General features: G+C 37.7%; 1 protein-coding gene across 1 annotated transcript in view; it reads left to right on the forward strand.

The window, feature by feature from the left end:
* The window catches only part of LOC114243389 (cell adhesion molecule Dscam2), a 170,793-nt gene that overhangs the window by 36,517 nt on the left and 113,282 nt on the right, over positions 1 to 20,994 (forward strand). The window contains exons 3-4 of the mRNA XM_089738984.1: positions 12,024 to 12,087; positions 17,315 to 17,346. Of these exons, the coding sequence (XP_089595110.1) occupies positions 12,024 to 12,087; positions 17,315 to 17,346 (96 nt within the window). The remainder of the gene's footprint in view (positions 1 to 12,023; positions 12,088 to 17,314; positions 17,347 to 20,994) is intronic.

The following is a 20,994-nucleotide window of genomic DNA, read 5'->3' on the forward strand; positions in this document are numbered from 1 at the left end:
AATAGTTAGACATATTATTATGCTGTCGCGACACTTTTGTAAATAATAATGTGTTCTACAAAGTCGTAGTACATTATTTTATTTTATCATCAATAGTTTTCGCAGGGCACGCGATGTAAATAATATTTTAGGTAATTTTTTTACACCCCGGGTTACATTATTGGAGTTTTAGTAAGGATCCTTAATTTTGTTCAAAAAAGATTATAACCTTTGTCACTCGGGAATAGTGTAGCTTCCAAACAGTGAAAGAATTTTTCAAATTGGGTCAGTAGTTTCGGAGCCTATTTAATACAAACAAACAAACAAATCTTTCCGCTTTATAATATTATATTAGTATAGAAGTATAGATAAATTAAAATGGATGTGCTAAGTTTTAAGAGATTTTTTCATCAATTCAAATTGTTTATCAAAACCGCCAGCTGATGCAGCCACGGCAGAAGTTTCGATACCGCTTTTCTGAACTTTTAATTGAGCTACGAAATGAAATTTGCGCACGGATCGGTTCTTTGTTTGTCCCTCAAATATCATAACGTTTAAATTCCACTGGTGGTCTATTTGGTTTCAAACAGCCACCCGAGCCAATAGAGATCGGAATCTGGACGCTACTCTTCAGAGGTGAGGTCGTAGTCTCAAACAAAATGTAGAAAAGCTGCCCCGGTCTCTAAAAGGAATCGACCGCAAGGGTAGGTACTACCGCCCCTCCTATTTCTACCACGAAACAGTAATGCGATGCGCTGGTTGAAGAGTCGAACAGTTGTAATACTATACAATTGAGACATCTCATGTCTTAAGTTGGGTGGTGGTATTCACATTCGATCTATAAGGCTAAATAAACAACAATTTAACCGCAAAATCCTTCGCCCGCCTTAAGCAATAAACGAGTAAAAACTCCTACTTTTACTGGTGGTAGTACCTCTTGTGAGTCCCCGCGGGTAGGTATCACCACCCTGCCTGCGTTTCGGTTTGAAGGGTGGGGCAGCCTATACTGAGACCTTAGAACTTATATCTCAAGGTAGGTGGCGCATTTGCGTTGTAGATGTCTATGGGCTCCAGTAACTACTTAACACTAGGTGGGCTGTCAGGACGTCCACCCATCTAAGCAATAAAAAATAAAAACATTTTTTAATTTTTTCCTGCCAACAAAGCGACGGCAAGCTATAAATAAAAGTTGTAAGTATCAAAATCCTTCCCTTTAAAGTCAATCCCATTATTTGCAAACAAATTCTTAAGTAGCTTTCTGCGTCACTCAGGGTTTTTTGGTTGATATTTCAGCAAAAAAGCTTCAATTTTCTATCCTGCGTAAGGTAAACCAGTGCTGGAAACCGTTGTTTGTTTTCGGGCTTCAGTAACCACTTAACAGCAGGTGGGCTGTGAGCTTGTCCACCCATCTAAGCAATAAAAAAAAAAAGTTTCTCACCGGTTCTTCTCAGCGGGTCGCGATTCCGATCCGGTAGTAGATTCATTCGCGAAGCAGTTGCTCTTGAGTTGTTAGGTCTCCCTTGGAGGCGCCCGGGCAGCTGTTAGCAAATCTCACCCCTTCTGGCTGAGCCCTTGCTCGCCCACCTATCCTTATGAAACTGGATAGGCCTCCGGGTCACCAGTAAACTATCAATCATAAAAAAAAAACTATATCATAAATCACGTTACATACGACTGTCGCTATATTCAAATTTTAACTGGAAAATAAATAGCACCTGCTGAGATTTCCGTCTGTAAAAATATTCCGAAAAAAAAAAAAAACAAAAATATAATAATAGAAAAACAAAAAACATTCATTCCTTTGTTAAAACAGCACTCATAAGCGCATCGAGGTGTACAAATTTTAATGAGTTGAACATTGTACGTTTCCCGTTTTTTATCGTTGTTTCCGTCGCGACGGCGATATTCCATTTCGGGAAATACTTTTTTCTGTCAGACGCTTGTTAACTTCGTGTTTTTAGGGAACAGCTTTGTACCTAGCGGGTTCGGGGACATCCCGAAGCGAATTCTGGTGGTCCCAATCGAAATTACTAGACCGTCTATTGAATTGTGCCTGGTTTAAAATCATTTCTTTTGGACTCACAAAAACTAATCTAATTTATAGTATTTATAGTAACTAATTTAATCCTAGCTTGTGAAAACTTCCTTTTATTAAATTTTTTTTTTTTTTTTTTTTTTTTAAGCTGCCCACAGGTTGTTATTACTGTGTGCTTATTATGTTTTGTATTCGGGTTCACCATTTAATTTGATTTTTGTTTTGTTTTTTTCTTAAATTTTTGGTTTTGTTTTCGGGTTCACCATTTAATTTGATTTTTATTTTGTTTTTTCTTATATTTTTAAAATTTATTAATTTTACTAATTTATATCATATTCTGAGTATGTACACACGTACGGAGTCTTCATTCCCGCAAAGAACCAAAGGGAAACGGGGGTGACTGAAAATCAGCGCTGTTCAATTTATCAACCTTGAACAGCAATAGCTGAGCCACCTCCTTTTGCCTTTTTCTCTTTTTTTTACTTTTCTTTTTTTTTGTATTTCATTTTATGATGTGAAAGGCAATAAATGATCTTTATTATTTATTATTATTATTTATATTATTGATGGTTTTAATTGTGTAACAGCCAATAACCTTGTCTATTGGACTTAATCGCAGGTCAGCTACGTATCAGAGCCGGAATTTCCTTAAAAATATATCTTAACTAGCCGTACTCGTCCGCTTCACTGGGCATTTCAAATTAACATTATTATTTATTGTCATTATTATTAGGGAGTCCAACACTCATAAAATATTAGCCTATCCATTAAATACATGTATTTTCTACATGGATACCAAGTTTCAAGTTAATCGGATGCATTGTTCAATAGTTATAACGGAACATCCGTAAAAACCACTGTAGATTTATATATAGTATAGACTATACAAGTATTAATGTTGTGAGTCTTCGGGCCACGGTGACCACTTTACAGCAGACGAACTGTGAGCACGTTTATATTTACGCAATAAATAAAGAAGATTTTGATATGCGGATCTGGGCATGCTTCTCTTTCGGGTTTTCAGTGCACGTAACACAAGAGAAAATCCGTAACAAGTATCAAGAATGTTTATTTGCTATTTTCGACTGAAATTGGGAGAACGAACTGACAGTCTACTTATAATTAAAGTGTACTATAACGAAATTAACAAAACCCTCAAGCTGTTTGACTAAAGAATGATTTTTCTTTTCACAAACTTTGCATCCATTGAATTCGACTAAATACTATCGTAACCACTTAAGATCCGATGAGTCGTCAGCTCGTCCACCCGTCTAAGCAACATAAAAATCTTTAAAGACGCTGTCGAACATTTAAACATTCTCACAATATACCGAAGCTAAGATCAAAGGTCGCGTTTCACCTTAAATTATCTCTTTGAACCGCCCACTATTAATTATTAAGGTAATTAGTACTATGTTCGCTTTGATAGCATACACCGCAGATAATCCTTTGAAGATATTCAACGTACATTAAATATGTATCTTAAGATAAATTAACGTGTCACGAACAAGGTACACCATTTAAAAAATTAAATAGGTTATATTACAATATTATATATTACAATTATAAACAATGCCTAAAAAAATTTGCTATTGCGGGAAGGCTGGCGGATGTGAAACATTAATAATATTTTATGCAGGTACCTATAGATACATAAAAGGATAGCTTACGACAGGAAATGTATGTAGAGTAATGAAAAATAAAATATTATTAACTAGCGACCCGCCCTCGCTTCGCTTCGGCAACTGTAATTTATTATTGATTTCTCCACTATTTAATGGATGTTAATATACATATAAACCTTCCTCTGCAATCACTCTATCTATTAAAAAAACCGCATCAAAATCCGTAGCGTAGTTTTATCGATTTAAGCATACATAGGGACAGACAGATATAGGGACAGAGAAAGCGACTTTGTTTTATACTATGTAGTGATATTAAGAAACAGTCGCTTGCTTATGACGACGTATAGACATCATATATATAGACTGTATATATAAGTATTTATACTATCAAATGGCGCGCCAACGCGTCGCCATGCCAACAACCAGTTTTACGTGAGGCTGTAGACGTTTGGCTTAAAAAAAAAAAACTTGGGTGGGTGGATGACTTCACGGCCCACCCGATGATAAGTGGTTATCGGCACCCATAGACATCTACAACGTAAATGCCGCCACCCACCTTGAGACATGAGTTCTAAGATCTCATTTTTATTAGGACAACGGCTGCCCTGCTCTTCAAACCGAAACGCATTACTGCTTCACGGCAAAAATAGGCATGGTGATGATACCAGCCCAAGCGGACTCACAAGACGTCCAGTAATTACGCAAATTATAATTTTGCGGGTTTAATTTTTTATTACACGATGTTATTCCGTCACCGTGGAAGTCAATCGTGAACATTTGGATGGAATTGGCGAATATATATTTCATTGGAAAAATTGATACCTGCCAGCTGGAATCGAACACCAATGCATCGCTACATACGAATGCTCCGGACATCTTATCCTTTAGGCCACGATGACTTCATCATACGAGGGCTGCACTAAAAGTATCGGGAATGGAATATTTCCACTGTTCTTGTCATCTATCTATCTATCTATCAGCCCATGGACGTCCACTGCTGGACATAGGCCTCCCCCAAGCCTCGCCACAAATACCGGTCCTGCGCAGCCTGCATCCAGCGGATCCCCGCGAACCTTAATAGGTCGTCGGTCCACCTTGTGGGAGGCCTACCCACGCTAAATTCATAAGTTAAGTTCTTGTCATATTAAAATCTTTTTAATTGAAAACTCCTTGGTTTTAAAAAGCGAATACCATTTATTTATTAAAAAAAAAAAAAAGATTCTCGGTCTTGTCACGAGGTTTTGTCAAACTTGTTTAGTCGTTGAGAAAATGGAATTGACTCGAGAAAATTCAAGAGCGATGATTTATTATGACTTTCGAAGTGGCTTAACACAAAAACAGTGTGTTGACCGGATGATTTCTGCATTTGGTGATGAAGCCCCATCCAAAACCACAATTTATCGCTGGTTTGCTGAGTTTCAACGTGGAAGTGTCAAGCTCAGTGATGATCCCCGTCAAGGTCGTCCAAAAACTGCAGTCACCCAAGAAAACGTTGATGCTGTGCGTAAGCTGATTGAGGAAGATTGACATGTGACATACCGCGAAATTCAGGCAACTGTAGACATTGGCATGAGTCAAATACAAATAATCTTGCATGAACAATTAGGTGTAAAAAAGTTGTTTTCCCGATGGATACCGCATTCGCTCTGTGAAGAGCAAAAAGCGGCTCGCGTTACTTGGTGCGTCAGAACTCTCGAAAGATTCCACGCAGGATCCTCAAATGCTGTATACAACATTGTATCAGGTGACGAATCCTGGATATACGCGTACGAACCCGAAACAAAAAACCAGTCACGAGTTTGGGTGTTCGAAAATGAGTTAAAGCCAACAAAAATTGTTCGTTCACGGAGTGTTGCAAAAAAAATGGTGGCCACGTTTGTCTCCAAAACTGGCCATGTTACGACTATTCCTCTTGAGGGACAAAGAACGGTTAATGCAGAATGGTATGCTAGCATTTGTTTGCCACAGGTCGTTTCTGAACTCCGTAAAGAGAACTGCAACCGCCGCATCATCCTCCATCACGACAATGCGAGTTCTCACACCGCGCACAGAACAAAAGAGTTTTTAGAGCAAGAAAACATAGAATTATTAGACCATCCGCCGTACAGCCCCGACCTAAGCCCTAATGATTTCTATACTTTCCCTAAAATAAAGAATAAATTGCGTGGACAGAGATTTTCATCACCTGAAGAAGCTGTGGACGCCTACAAAACGGCCATTTTGGAGACCCCAACTTCCGAATGGAATGGTTGCTTCAATGATTGGTTCCATCGTATGGAAAAATGTGTCAAATTTCGCGGAGAATACTTCGAAAAGCAATAAATACATTTTTAAATAGTTATGTTGTGTCACTTCGTTAATTCCCGAAATTTTCAGTGCCGCCTAGGTAGTACCAATTTTTGTAATGAAATACGTACTTGACAAATGTTCACGACTGACTTCCACGGTGAAGGAATAACATCGTGTAATAAAATAGAAACGCGCAAAATTATAATTTGTGCAATTACTGGTGGTAGAACCTCTTGTGAATCCACAGGGGTAGGTACCACCACCCCGCCTATACTTGAGACCTTAGAACTTATATCTCAAGATTGGTGGTGTATTTACGTTGTAGATGTCTATGAGCTTAACACCGGGATGGCTGTGAGCTCGTCCACTCATCTAAGTAAAAAATAAAACCACCCAATTGTGTTCATCACCCAAATGTTTGTCCGATGTGGGAATTGAATCCACGACTCTTGGCGCAACGGTCAGGGGCGCTAGCTACTACACCGAGTCACTCACTAAATTTTTAACTATACTAGAAAACCTAGTAAACATAAAATCCAATCCGACAATTTATTTATCAGGTGCGCACATAAAATATGTTGGATATTATTCCTAAGATGAATGTACAAGATTTTTCATATTTTAGACCATACTGTAGAGCCACAGAAAGGGCGTTTTGCTTAGTGCTCTATTTGATGTGAAAGTGGATCGAGGATCGTAGAAATTTGCCGCCTAATATAAATAATAATATAAATTATAATTTACGTAATTACTGGCGGTAGGACCTCTTGTGAGTCCGCACGGGTAGGTACCACTGCCCTGCCTATTTCTGCCGTGAAGCAGTAATGCGTTTCGGTTTGAAGGACGGGGCAGCCGTAGTAACTATACTGAGACCTTAGAACTTATATCTCAAGGTGGATGGCGTATTTACGTTGTAGATGTCTATGGGCCCCGGTTACCACTTAACACCAGGTGGACTGTGAGCTCGTCCAGCCACCTAAGCAATAAAAACAAAAAAATAAAATCTAGGAAAAAAAAACATAATCTATGGGTTTATGGGGGTTGGCAGCGTGTTAAGTACCTATATTAAATTATTGGGGCCCAGGCGTAGCCATACGACTTGATACGTTTAGGCATTAGGTAGTCACGAATATTTCATGGATGGTCCATTATACGAGGTCTAGGACTCTTGGATAAAAAAATATATGTATATATAATATATAAATATATCACCCGTTCTCGCTCCATCGCTGTTCTTGAAGCCCAAGATACATCGCAACACCGTTTTGACGTTGACATATTGGGCGATATACATTTAGGTAGCGCATTCCAACCCCTAATCGAATATAAAGCTGCGTTATTGATACAGAATACAGCATAAAAAATTCTGGCGAAAGAAAGAAAAAAAAAAGGAGGAAAACAGGTTTTTGACAAAATTGAATTTTATGTCGCGGATTTATTACTTAGATTGCTTTTCGGAGAAGTATATTCCTTGGTTGCTTAATAACGAAGCAATATTACGAAGGATGGAATAGTTCTTATACAATAATATTGTTACGCCTGTACGTTTATTAATTACTGGTGGTAGGACCTCTTGTGAGTGTGCACTGGTAGGAACCGCCACCTTCCCTATTTCTGCCGTGAGACAGTAATGCGTTTCAGTTTTAAGGGTGAGCCAGCCGTTGTAACTATACTGAGATCTTAGAACTTATATCTCAAGGTGGGTGGCGCATTTACGTTGTAGATGTCTATGGGCTCCGGTAACCACTTAACACGAGGTGGGATGTGAGCTTGTCCAACCATCTAAGCAATAAAAAATAAATGAATAAAAACTGGGACAAAAAATTACCTACTACATAGTACAACAGCATTGACACACTGGTCGTGCCTTAAAATCTATGGATTATTCAATTTCATATAAAGCTTTCATTTATTTTGTTCACAGCCCCAAACAAAACAGAAATCCGTATTTACGCAGAAGTGAACCCTGTAGGGCCTACTTACGCCGTAAGCTTTTATTACACGCTGTAAGGAAAAGTGACAGACTATAGAAAAACCAAAGAATAAGTAAAATAGAATGTTTTTTTTTTTTTTTAAATACGCGGTTTTCCTCATTTTATAGCATTGATATGGAATGGAGCTAATGGCTTACCTATTGGCTATTGGCTTACCTACCAGTATTGACGTCGCAACTTGAATTCTGCTACCCAGCTTGAAACTTAAGACGTCACGATTACATGCACAACGGCTTTCAAACCGGAACCCATGACCACGCAGCTCACTGCTTAACCGACCTAACTTACAAGACGCCCCACCACCATTAAATACCACAATCTATGACGTAACTGTAATAAAAAAAATGTTATGTAATACTTTATAGACATAACTGCAACCGCCGCCATCTTCGAGAAATGCTCAAGAAATTTTAGGTCTGGTTTAAATTTTTAGGACGAAAAAGCCTTATTTTTATGTATCGCAACTTCAGACTTCGTTGTTTATTTTAGGAAAGCTTTTGTAGTGTGCAGCTCGCCTAACCTTATATTTGTAACTGCACACACTAAATTATAACAGTATTACACGAATTGTCGACTTGAACAGTTCTCTTTTATTTCACCTACAACACTCCAATACACTTTACTACTACTGTCTCTATCTAAGACAGAGAAGAGAGAGAGAGAGAGAGAAGAGAAAAAAAAGAGTTTAGAAAATATTTAAAAAGGCGCCTTTAAATTCTCAGATGAAATATTTTAATCTGTGACGTCGAATTCGGTGACGTCACTTCATGCATTCCAATGTACGTGGAACATGTTCCATATGCAAACTTTGCGCTGAATGTATTTTTCCAGCATTGCAACGGACGTTTTTCATTTGTTTTTTTTCTATTTCGCAAGTTATATGACGTCATAGCTATGGTTGCGTTATTTTGATGCAGAACGTGCAGAAAAGCTCCGTAAGACCGTAAGAGCTTTTCTGCACGTTAATTAATGTAGTCTATAAAAGTCTTACATTTAAAATTGTTTAATAGAGTTTAGCAGTAAACATAATAAAGATATTTACAGTTTGTATGAATTGTAGATACCGACATTATAACCTACCTACATTAATTTTATCTACATTAATTTTATTATTGTGCCCAGTGTAATGTGAACGTAGCTTTGAAGCTCTATATTTAAATTTGTATTTAGATTTTCTTTTTATATGGGCTATACACTACCTTCCATTTTGAAGTTTGAGACAGCCGTAGCCCAATCCAATTAAGGCTTCGACTTTATATTTCGGGGTTAATGGTGACATTTACATTACAGCTATAGGTACAAGCAACCAATTATCACCACCACAAGGATTATGTGCTAGAGATGAGTCGTACTAGGTAAATCAGATACTAGGTCCACCTGTTCCTAATCTTAAAAAAATACCTGATCCACGTAATCTTCCTAATCCCATTCACAACCAATACTTTACTTACAAGCAATCTCAATCCGCCTATTCCTAATCTCAAGTTCTGATTTCGTTATTAGGATTTGATTAATGTGACCGTTGGATTATTAATTGAATGATTAGGATTAGACATTTAGGGATTGTGAGATATGTTGCAACGTGTAAGTGAGTGAGATAGCACAGGAACAGGTGGGAACGTATGCTGAATATTAGATTTTGTGTTTTAAGAATACGAAGATTAGGTGGAACAGATGTATTATACACACTGACAAAATGGGATTAGGCTATTACTGGTGATACTGGTTATTACTGGCCGTAGGACCTCCTGTCATTACTGGTGCTAGGACCTCTTGTGAGTCCGCACAAGTAGGTTCCACCGCCCTGCCTATTTATGCCGTGAAGCAATAATGTGTTTCGGTTTGAAGGGTGGGGCAGCCGTTGTAACTACACTTGAGACCCTAGAACTTATATCTCAAGGTGGGTGGCGCATTTACGTTGTAGATATCTATGGGCCCCAGCAACCACTTAACACCAGGTGGGCTGTGAGCTCGTCCACCCATTTAAGCAATAAAAAAAGGTGCGGCTTAATCTCGTAGAATACCTGATACTCGAGTCTGTTCTAATAAATCCGACTCATCTCTACTATGTGCCGTCTGTCTAACTGTAATATGAGTTTCGAATCAAAAAGTTGTGATAACACTAAATAGGATTGCTGGAAAGTGTAGTGCAGCGCTTAAAATTGACAGTACTATTATATTACTACTACGAGTATCATAGCTTCACAACATAGTATAAAACACAGTCGCTTTCTCTGTCCCTATATCCCTGTGTATGCTTAAATCTTTAAAACTACGCAACGGATTTTGATGCGGTTTTTTTTAATAGATAGAGTGATTGAAGAGGAAGGTTAAATGTATAATAGCATCCATTAAATAGTGGACAAATCTATATATATAAAACTGAATTGCTGTTCGTTAGTCTCGCTAAAACTCGAGAACGGCTGGACCGATTTGGCTAATTTTGGTCTTGAATTATTTGTGAAAGTCCAGAGAGGGTTTAAAAGGTAGATAAATATGAAAATGCTCGGAATTAAATAAAAATAACAATTTTGTTTTTCCTTTGATGTGTCCCCCGTTGGACGGATTCCTTTTGTTTGTTTTAAGTTTATTTTATACAAAAGTTTAGGCCTTTTATTTATCGATTGAGGCACTACGAAGTCTGCCGGACTCAGCTAATAATATATATTTTCATTCTCCTATTCTGAAAGTAATGAACGTGAACTAAGTCTAAATTAATATGAATCGTCTATTAAGCACACGCCAAGCTCATAATGCTTCAACTAAAGCGCTACTGTTTTGTACCACAGATATTAAGAAACATTACGTGAGCGGAACTCGACATTTAGAAATAACATTCTCGTCTATATGAGTGAACCAGAATGATTGGGTCTTTAGCAATACAAGCTAATTTCACTCTCTGAATTACATTTCTCTGATATCTACACATATAAATAAAATTGGAGTGTCTATTTGTAATATTGAAATAGCCGCTTTTTACTACATGCATATGAATATACCTATATATACGGTACATACACCAAAATAATATTTTAACAATTTTTGTCTGTCTGTTTGTTCCGGCTAATCTCTGAAACGGCTGGACCGATTTTGACGAAACTTTCACTGATAGGTAACTAGTTGATGATATAAGGAGTAACTTAGGCTACTTTTTTTAGACTAGCTTCGCCCCGCGGCGTCACCCGTGGTACGACAATAACCACGGGTATCATCGTGGGACTCAGCTATCAATAATAAAAATTAATGTTTCCGAAGCGAAGCGAGGGCGGGTCACTAGTTGTAGAGTATAGTTTCTAGAATGTTTTTTTTGTGGTTTATGAAAGCATGTGTCAGCGTCGCTAGCAATGTCATGGATATAATTAAATTTCGGCCAGCCAATATCAACTTTTTTCAAAAACCATTTGAAGAATAATTTATCGTAGCAGTCAGAAAATAGCGTAGAGGGCAGATAAGAGAACCAGATAGTGGTAAAAAAAAGATCTCTGGATACGCGTTATTGATGAGCGCAATGGTTCCAAGCTGTCACAGTGAACTCTGCTCCGGTGGCCGTAATGATGGATTGGATTCCTCAAAGCATCCCCTCATTTACTCACATTTTTTTATCTTATTTAATGGACTTATCCAAGAGTACGTCAAAAGGCAAATGTTGCAAATTGATTTCCACAAACTCCGTCTGAATCTCGCAAAAGCTTATGAATAACGCCCGTGGCCCTTGGATTATCCTATTGAACAAATAATAAAAAAAGTAATAGTATGGTGTTTCCTTGTGATGTTTTTTCTTGGGGATTCTTTTGTATTTCATTATTTCTACGGGAAACGCCTGGAGGTACCTTCAGTGACAGTCTCCGTCGTGAGCTGTAACTGTTGTACAGTCTAAATAACTTGGAGCGCTAACGTTAGCGGTCCTTTATACAAATCAACGGAGACTTCAAGAGACTTGGTGCTTAAGCCTGTTAATTACATACCGCCACTGTCTGATTCGCTAACCAAACATTTAGGAATGGCTCCCATTAAAACAGAGAGGGTTGCGTTAAACTTAAAGTACGGTTACTGTTATTTAAATGCGCTACGTATATGTAACAGGATTCTGTTTGTTTACAGATACCCTGCTTGTCTTCGGCACGCTTCCTCCGTTCGACAAACACGGAACACGCTCTTTGAATACGTAAGTTCTCGTCGACCTTATAACTTTTGCGTAAACACCATTTTGGCTTGACTTATTTTTGTGTGTGCTATTGAATATTTTGCGACTTATATCTTTCACGAAAGGGCTCATTTTCGTTTGCCTCTTTTTTCAATACGATAAATAAATTTGAATGAATATTTTTAATTGTTATGATAAAATGTAAGTGACGTGTTGTATTTGTGTATGAATTCTTACTAGAGGTCCCGCAGTAGTCGAAATTCGACTATAATTAATTGGAATTGTAAGTTTGTACACTATTATGATTGTATTTTATCTATACTAATATTATAAAGAGGAAAGATTTGTTTGTTTGTTTGTTTCGAATAGGCTCCGAAACTACTGGACCGATTTGAAAAATTCTTTTTCCATTAGAAGCCGACATTGTCCCTGATGAACATAGGCTACTTTTTTAATTTTTTTTTTTTTTTGTTTCATGTTTGTTTTAATGTTTCCGAAGCGAAGCGAGGGCGGGTCGCTAGTACTTCTATAAATCACAAATTTCGCCAAGACTACACTATAAAAAATATTAACAAAGACAATCAATATTTAATCTCAATTTGACAACAGACGCCAAGAACAAAAGTTTGACAATAAATAGTATGCATGCATGTGTGCGTCAAATACATGGTATGTAGTGTGTGTAATGTTTTCTTTATTGATTTCAAGTATCTTTTATGCATTATTTAAAAAAAAAATGAGCATTGTGCACTTCTTCTCTATATAAGTGTGGAAAATTTCATACTCCTCCGTCCGCGCAATTTTCGTAAAAAGGGATACAAAGTTTTTGCTTCACGTATTAATATATAGATAATGACAACACATTCCGACTGTTTCTGTGGCGAAGCAGTTATGAATTTCAGTTTAAAGGGTAGTTAGTATCTTGTACAATGCAATATATACATGTATTTTTTTTCCTACCTAAGCTTATATGCGTTTGTGAGCAAGGATAATAGTTTGCCTCAGCTCCAATAGCAAAATGTACGAAATAATATTATTTTTAATTTCATGAATTTCAACTATGTAACTGGAGGGCTGGAATAACGTACCACGCAATTTGTAGGACAATGTGGATGGTAAGATATGCAAATGTAAGCTAACCAATAAAAAAAAAAACAGGCGGTTAGTAATTATTTTTCATGACCTTATTTATGATACATGTTGGAGAGGGGGGACTCCCTAACAAAACCTTATGTTTTGTAGGACAAATATTTCTTCACGTTATTTAGAAAATTATCTCGATAATTAACAAAGAAAAATTCGGTGAGTAATAAATTTTTAAAATTCGTGAAATCAACAGATTTTATCCTTGCTACCCCGAGTAAGCTTTTTTTTTTTCTTATTTTTTTTCCTACCTAAGCTGAGAGCCTTGAGAGGCTATTTCAGCGTAACCCTAACGTTTGTAGGTGAGCTCACGGGGCTCAAACCTGATGACGTTGCTAACACGAACCCTAGCAAGAGCCGTGCTTCGCAGAATCTACCACCGGATCGGAAACGCGACCCACTGAGAAGATCCGGCGAGAAACTCAGTGGGCTGTGTCTGAGAGTTAATTTACTCGTCGAGCCCTTCGTCGCAAGCGACGGGTTCGACGAGAACGGTGACCGGTGCTTGAAGTACCTAGAAGCACCGTTAGTGGATCGGGAGGATCCGAGATGACGTGTTTTGGGCGACGTCGACTGCTTTCCATTCTGTCCGCAGGATCGGGAATGTAGTTACCGGCGGCCACGATGAGAGGGTTCTCGTGTCGTGCCGCTTTATCGAAGTGGCGCATCGACGCCGACTGTAGATACTTACTGATGGACTCTAAGTCCAGGTCGTCATGGAGGTCGACGTTCCTGACGAACCACGGGGCTCCGACGGCTATCCTGCAAAAACGGGATTGAATAATTTGAAAGGATTTTAAGTGAGTGCGGGCCGCGTGAGCGAACCCTACACTTGCATAGGTCATGACGGGGCGTATGCAAGTTTTGTAGAGAGTCACCTTATTTCTAAGGGACATTTTACTTCGCCTACATATCATCGGGTAGAGGCGTCCTAGAATGAAGGCGGCACGGTCGCGTACCGTCTTGATGTGAGGGCGGAATGTCATCCTACTGTCGAGGGTGACGCCTAAATATTTGACCTTCGGGGCCCACGGTATGGGCTGGTCGAACATAGTGATTGGGCGAATGGCGGAAGCGGAGGTGTTGACACGCCTAGTCGGGAGAGGGCCTAGTAAGCTATCATTTACCAACGTTACTGTAATAAAAAAAGTTGGGCGTCTAGTCAAAAGGAAGCTACTCACGAAAAATCAGCTTGTTAGTAATAAATGATGAAAACTGTACCAGGGATCCTGTACTAACATATTTTAAATCTATAGAATTAAAATTAAATATCCATTAAGAAACAACTGTGACAATAGAAACGACCAACGTTTCAAATATCGATTGTTATACAAACTATTTGTTGTTTGACAGAATCGATTCAGACTTACCTGTTATGTAAGTAACTTGTTTTGTAATCTCAAGGACAGAATATCGAATAATAATATCGATAGGTAATTAATTATTGAGTTACTTAAAGAAAACTGTTGCAGAACTATTCGAAGGTTAATAGGTAAACGTTTGTGACTCCATCACATCTCATCTGGTAGTAGGACCTCTTGGGAGTCCACACGGGTAGGTACCACTACCCTGCCTATTTTTGCTGTGAAGCAGTAATGCATTTCGGTTTGAAGGGTGGGGTAGCCGTTGTAACTATACTGAGACCTTAGAACTTATATCTCAAGGTGGGTGGCGCATTTAAATTGTAGATGTCTATGGGCTTCAGTAACCACTTAACATCAGGTGGGCTGTGAGCTCGTCCAACCACCTAAGCAATAAGAGAGAGTGAGATTATACTATATTACACACCAAAACACAATTAACATTGTAAAACAGTCAACAGGCGGGTTTAACAGTACCTACAAGAGGAAGTCTTATGATCGGATCTAATGATTTCTAATAATTGTAAATAGACATACATTAACAAAAACCGACTTCAAATAGAAATAAAAGATATTCCAAAACAAATTAATGTACATTAAAAACAATAATCATCGAAATCGGTCGGATATTGAGTTATTCATTTAATTGTCGCGCATGTACTTAATGCAAATTTAAGACTTATATGGTTTTCTCATGGATACCATTATCAGAACTGGACTAAATGGGACCACACGGGAAGCGTTCGATTTATCCAGTCAAAGTTATGAGGTCATAAACATTAAAAAAAAACATACAGTCGAATTGAGAGCCTCCACCTTTTTTGAAGTCTGTTTAAAACTATATATTTCATACAACTATTTTTGTCTATAGTAATATACAATAACCTAATGAATAGAATATCAGTGACCACTTAACACCAGGCACGCCATTAGTTCACTACCCCTGTAGCAAAATAGAATAATAAAAAATATTAAGCGTCCATTAAAAATAAACCCATCACGCGAATATCGTTTTCAAATCGACAAAATATTGTCCAAAAAAACATTATGCGTCAATTACTAAAAAAAAGGACGGTTGTCTATAAAGTCGGTTTACTTGTATCTATAGCAAATTGTCCACGCGGATTCATCGCTCACTCAAGTAGGAGAGAGACAGATATCGAACGCTGCCGAACGCGGAGGCCGATTGTGCCTCTTTGTCGCTCGCTGCGCGCTTTCGTTTGCACTTCAAGCCTTAAATGGAACGCCTCAGAGCGAGATAACGCCGCATGAGTCATGTTTTTCCGTTCGTGCAGCCGGCTCCATCGAATTATAAGACGCTGTCACGTCGAAAACCCTCACTCGAAAACCGTTTTCAAGTTGACAAAATATTGCAAAAAAATATATTTAATTTTCTGCTTGAAATAAAATAATACCCCCTACATACTTAATAAACGTACTAAATACAAATGTGGCATTTCAAAGGATTCGGATGACTTTGAAAATGAAAATTAATTAATTTATTTTATGACCTGAACACTTTTGCATGGGACGGTACAGTGTAAGCCGATTAGGAAAAGTTGAGAATTGAAACCTGTTACCGTCTCACAGATTTTATTCAGAAGTACATTGCCATTATTACTTTGTATAGGCTTTGAAACGTCTTTAAGAACGAGGCAGTGATCAGAGTTCGTGGATACGATAATGCTTCCGTTTTAATACACCGACTTATATATATAGGTATATATTCATCTCTTTCCTGTGGTAAACCAAATTAAACTTACGGCCTCTGCACGATAGAGAAGACTAACTGTTTCTAAGTTCTACCGCAATGTAGAAACGGACGAGTTGTATAAGACTGGTGGTAGGACGTCTTTACCGGTGGTAAGACATCTTGTGAGTCAACACGGGAAGGTACCACCACCCTGCCTATTTCTGCCCTGAAGCAGTAATGCGTTTTACTCTGAAAGGTGGGGCAGCCGTTGTAACTATACTAAGACCTTCGAATTCATATCTCAAGATGGGTGGCGACATTTACGTCGTGGATGTCTATGGGCTCCGCTAACCACATAACACCAAGTGGGCTGTGAGTTCGTCCACCCTTCTATGCAACAAAAATAAGACTTATTTCGCAATAATGAAGGTGTGGATGCAGTGGTTTAATGGTAATCTTCAAACCGCACCGATACTTTGGTTCATAAAGGACGAGACATTGAAGGTTCAAAAAAATCCAAGGCAAAAATAATTGGTCTTGGATCCAACAATGAACATTAAAGATAGAAGGGAGTTTAGGAATTAAGATCGAAACTTACAACCTTCCTATATTTAAGATAAAGACTATCCAAGCTTTGCATATTTGGGCCCCATAGGAGCCATGCGTCTGGTTTGAAGACGGGCCAATGGTCAATGCATTCCGATTTGTGTCTCAAAGGAGATGGCACCTTATGGCCCGTTAGCTCGTCTGAGACAGGTAACAAAGCAAAACGGAATACTATTACTTCGGACAAATGGTAGATTGGTAAATTCAGTTGGCAGTAGGTTGGTAAATTCAGGGTCGCTAACAAATCTTCTAATTCAAACTGGTAGACTATTAATTACCATTATACACAGGATATGTGAATACAATGTAGGTGGACCAACAAAAAATATTGCATAATAATATGGTTTGTGTAATTATCATTTTTTATAAGATATTTTTCAATGTAGAGTTGCTTTGCAATGCACAATAAAAGACACAGGTATATGTTTATACTTTTTTGTTTCAGAACCAAAACCGAGGGCAATGGTTATGAAAATGGTAAGTAAATATTAATTAGGTCTAAATTAGCTTAACCAAATTAGCTAGTACGCAATAAACGATATTATGCGCTATAGCCCCAGAAATTTATTGTACCACCCTGCCAATTTCTGCCGTGAAGCAGTAATGGGTTTCGACTTGAAGGGTGGGGCAGCCGTTGTAACTGTACTTGAGACCGTAGAACTTATATCTCAAGGTGGGTGGCGCATTACGTTGTAGATGTCTATGGGCTCCATTAACCACTTAACACTAGGCGGGCTGTGAGCTCGTCTACCCATCTAAAACATAAAAAAAATTGAAAACTTCGACTTTATTTATAGCTCATGATGGGTGAAGACTTATTTGCTTGATTCCGTAACCACTTTATTGTCAGATGCGGGGTCAATACATCGGCCTACCTTTGTCTGCCTCATAATCACTCCTTCAGAACTCGTGGCAAGACGCTTTCACACTTAAACTGGAAATTACTTGAGGTTAAGCAGTTCCCGCTAGCTAGTAAATATTAAAATCGTCTCCAGACCAAAAATAATATCAGCGATAATATGACAAAGATATATTAAATGAATAACGCTCTCTGGGAGTCATTATGCTCAGGAAAAATAACCCCAATTTCTCGCGTGATCTCTTCACGAGGGTAAATTTGCATTTCAACGTCTCGAGCCCGTCTCCTCAGGGAACTGCATAAATCTGGTTTTATCCGGTTCGCGCCGGATTCAGGCGGATCGTAACCGGCTGCGGCGCGGGTGTAATCAAGGAGTTTGCCGGATAACTTTTTTTACTTTGCTGTTTTGTTTGGGAATTTTCTTAAAATGATATTTCGCGCGTTTGGAGTTTTTGATCTCTTTTACAATCTGAGAGTATTTGAATTTCAATGCCTCAATGTTGTAATTATTCCGGTTTTAGTATTTTTGTTTTCCTCAGCGTTAAAATGTGCGAAAAAAGTCTTCAAATGCTGAATAGATAACAAAGTAATGCCTTAATTATTCAGTTTTATACAGTAAGTAATAAGTGCGAATTCATTATTGTGTTGCAACACTATGCTATATACGTTATAGGTAATTCCCACTTTTAAACTGAAATGCGGTTAAAATAGATTAGAATGGTAATCGCCCGTGAAGACTCACCATATGTCGATCTCAAAATACTAGTGCATTGATTCCTTTATAGCCTATTCTTCGGTTTTCATAGACCAGCATATCGTATTGACCCAGACGGTCACAGCTTTTACAATCGGCATTGATTTAAACAAAATCGTTGTGAATATAATTATTATTTTAATTCATGAAAACATTTATTGCTAACCAATTTAAGAAACTAAATTAAACATTTCTTTCATATCAATCGTAGTAATTTTTAATAATTATTCGAAAATTTCATCGCTTTTCAAGGTGTTGACATCATCAGTGGCATAAAGAGAGTGAAGCCGTTGCCTTATATTTTTTTAACCCGTGGTACTGTCATTAATATGTCACCAGTGGACTTAATACACTGAAGTATCTACGATTTAAAGGCTGTATGGGCTTAGATCCCCTTGCCTTCCCTAATATGGAAAAATTGTACCAAAAAAAAATATCTATGATTTAATACCGTACCTAAGCAATTTATTTTTTCCTTTTACGAATTAAGTAGGTACAATGTCTTTGTAAACACATTCGGATTGTTTTACAACGCGTTGATAAAAGACTAGGTCTTAACAGCGCCAAAGTCATGACTACAATATGTTTTAAGTTGAAATTAGAAAAAAGTTTTGAAGCAGTAAATACAATTATAAAAAAACTGATATTTGAATCGTATACAGACAAAATAAATAGCCTAAAGTACCTGTTTCGATAAATCCAATCTATTGAGGACAAACAAATAGCAAATAAATTTGATTAAAAATATTGGTCATTAAAGATTCGTTTTCATCAAAAATTTTTTTCCTGTAATCAACTAGCCTATTACACGAAATAGCTTTTCAATCAAAGAAATTAAATGAAAAAACATGATTAATTTTCATTACATTGAGAGTAGGTTGAATATTATAGAAATTGAAATTAATTTTTAGTGCTGTCATACTTTATAGACTAATATTATTAAACAAGATTAAGATACAACTTAATATTAACATCACTATCTGTCTTAATTATATTAATATACAATTCCAATACTCCTATAAATAACAAAATAGTAAATATAATTACGCACGTAGCACGACTCGGGGATGGGAGATGGACATCGAAAGTAACTGCATGGGACGGTCCACAGGGCAAGCGGCGCGTCGGTAGATCGTACACACGTTGGAAGGATGATATTAGAAAGGTTGCTGGACCACACTGGATTTATGTCGCCAGAGACAAAGCAGAGTGGAAATCTTTGGAGGAGGCCTTTACCTGAGAAGGGTCCATACATATATTATATAAACTAAATATACAAAAAAAAAATGTAGTTGCATGGAATAAAGGGCTCAATAAATAAATAATAAATAATATAATTAAAACTATTACGATTCAATCGTCCTTTACCGCAAAAACGGTAAAGTATACTAAATGTCATAAATGTCAAAACTGTCATGTCTTTTTGATATGACCTGACATTTATTAGACATTCATATTATTAATTCAACAATTATTACTGTACTAACTGACCCGGCAGACTTCGTAGTGCCTCAATCGATAAATAAAAGACCTAAACTTTATTTAATTTCCAGCATTTTCATATTTATCTACCTTCTAAACCTTCTCTGGACTTCCACGAAAAATTCAAGACCAAAATTAGCTCCATCTTCGAGCCGATGAATTGTCGACGCTATGTACGCCATTATTGTCACATGCATCAGGCCATAAATTAAATAGTTTATGTTATTTTTCAATGTTAAATGTTTGTGATGTGGCAGTACTTTTTTAAATAAATAATTAAAAGGATTGTGTGGTTTTATGAAACCACGGTAAAAGTGAAACTTTTTTTCACATTATAGACATTTAACACTGACAAACAACATTTACATTAAACTCTGACAAAAACAAACAAAATAGCGTGGAGCACTGGCACGAATGAGTCTATACACTACACGGTCAGCTGCTGCGAACTATAGGTACCGCCATATTGGCCTTGGCTGCTCTGACGAGCGCCTTCCACTTTATCCCTAGTCCGCGGCCGACCGTCACGCGACATGCAACACACAGACGAAAAAGTTTGAGACGATGTAATAAAAGTTTCACTTTAAATAAATGATATAATGACATTAGAAACGCGAGATTGCGTCGTAAAAGTATCTTTAAATATTTCCATTAATCGGCTTATGCGATACTAACCAGTAAAGACAGGCTGGTGCTACATAATAGCTAACATTACATAGCTAAAATTATTAGAACGATTAGAGATACTCCTGCAGCTGAACTGGTCTTCCAACGTTATCCAAATGCATCTCTACTTAAGCCTGGCAATAAGTTCTGAAGCATTCCCATTACCAAACCCGAACATCGGCTTACAGCGAAATTTATCTACAATTGCACTGTACCGGTTTTATCCGGTTCAGAGCCGGATTTTGGCGGCGCAAACCGGCACTGCGCCAATCAACGTAGGATAATCCGTTGTTAGTTAGGATAAGCTTTTTAATTTACCCGTTTTTATATACGAATTTCGTGTGTAATGTGCTCGTTGTGTGGC

Source organism: Bombyx mandarina, chromosome 28, assembly GCF_030267445.1.
Source record: "Bombyx mandarina strain Sakado chromosome 28, ASM3026744v2".
Classification (NCBI taxonomy): domain Eukaryota; kingdom Metazoa; phylum Arthropoda; class Insecta; order Lepidoptera; family Bombycidae; genus Bombyx; species Bombyx mandarina.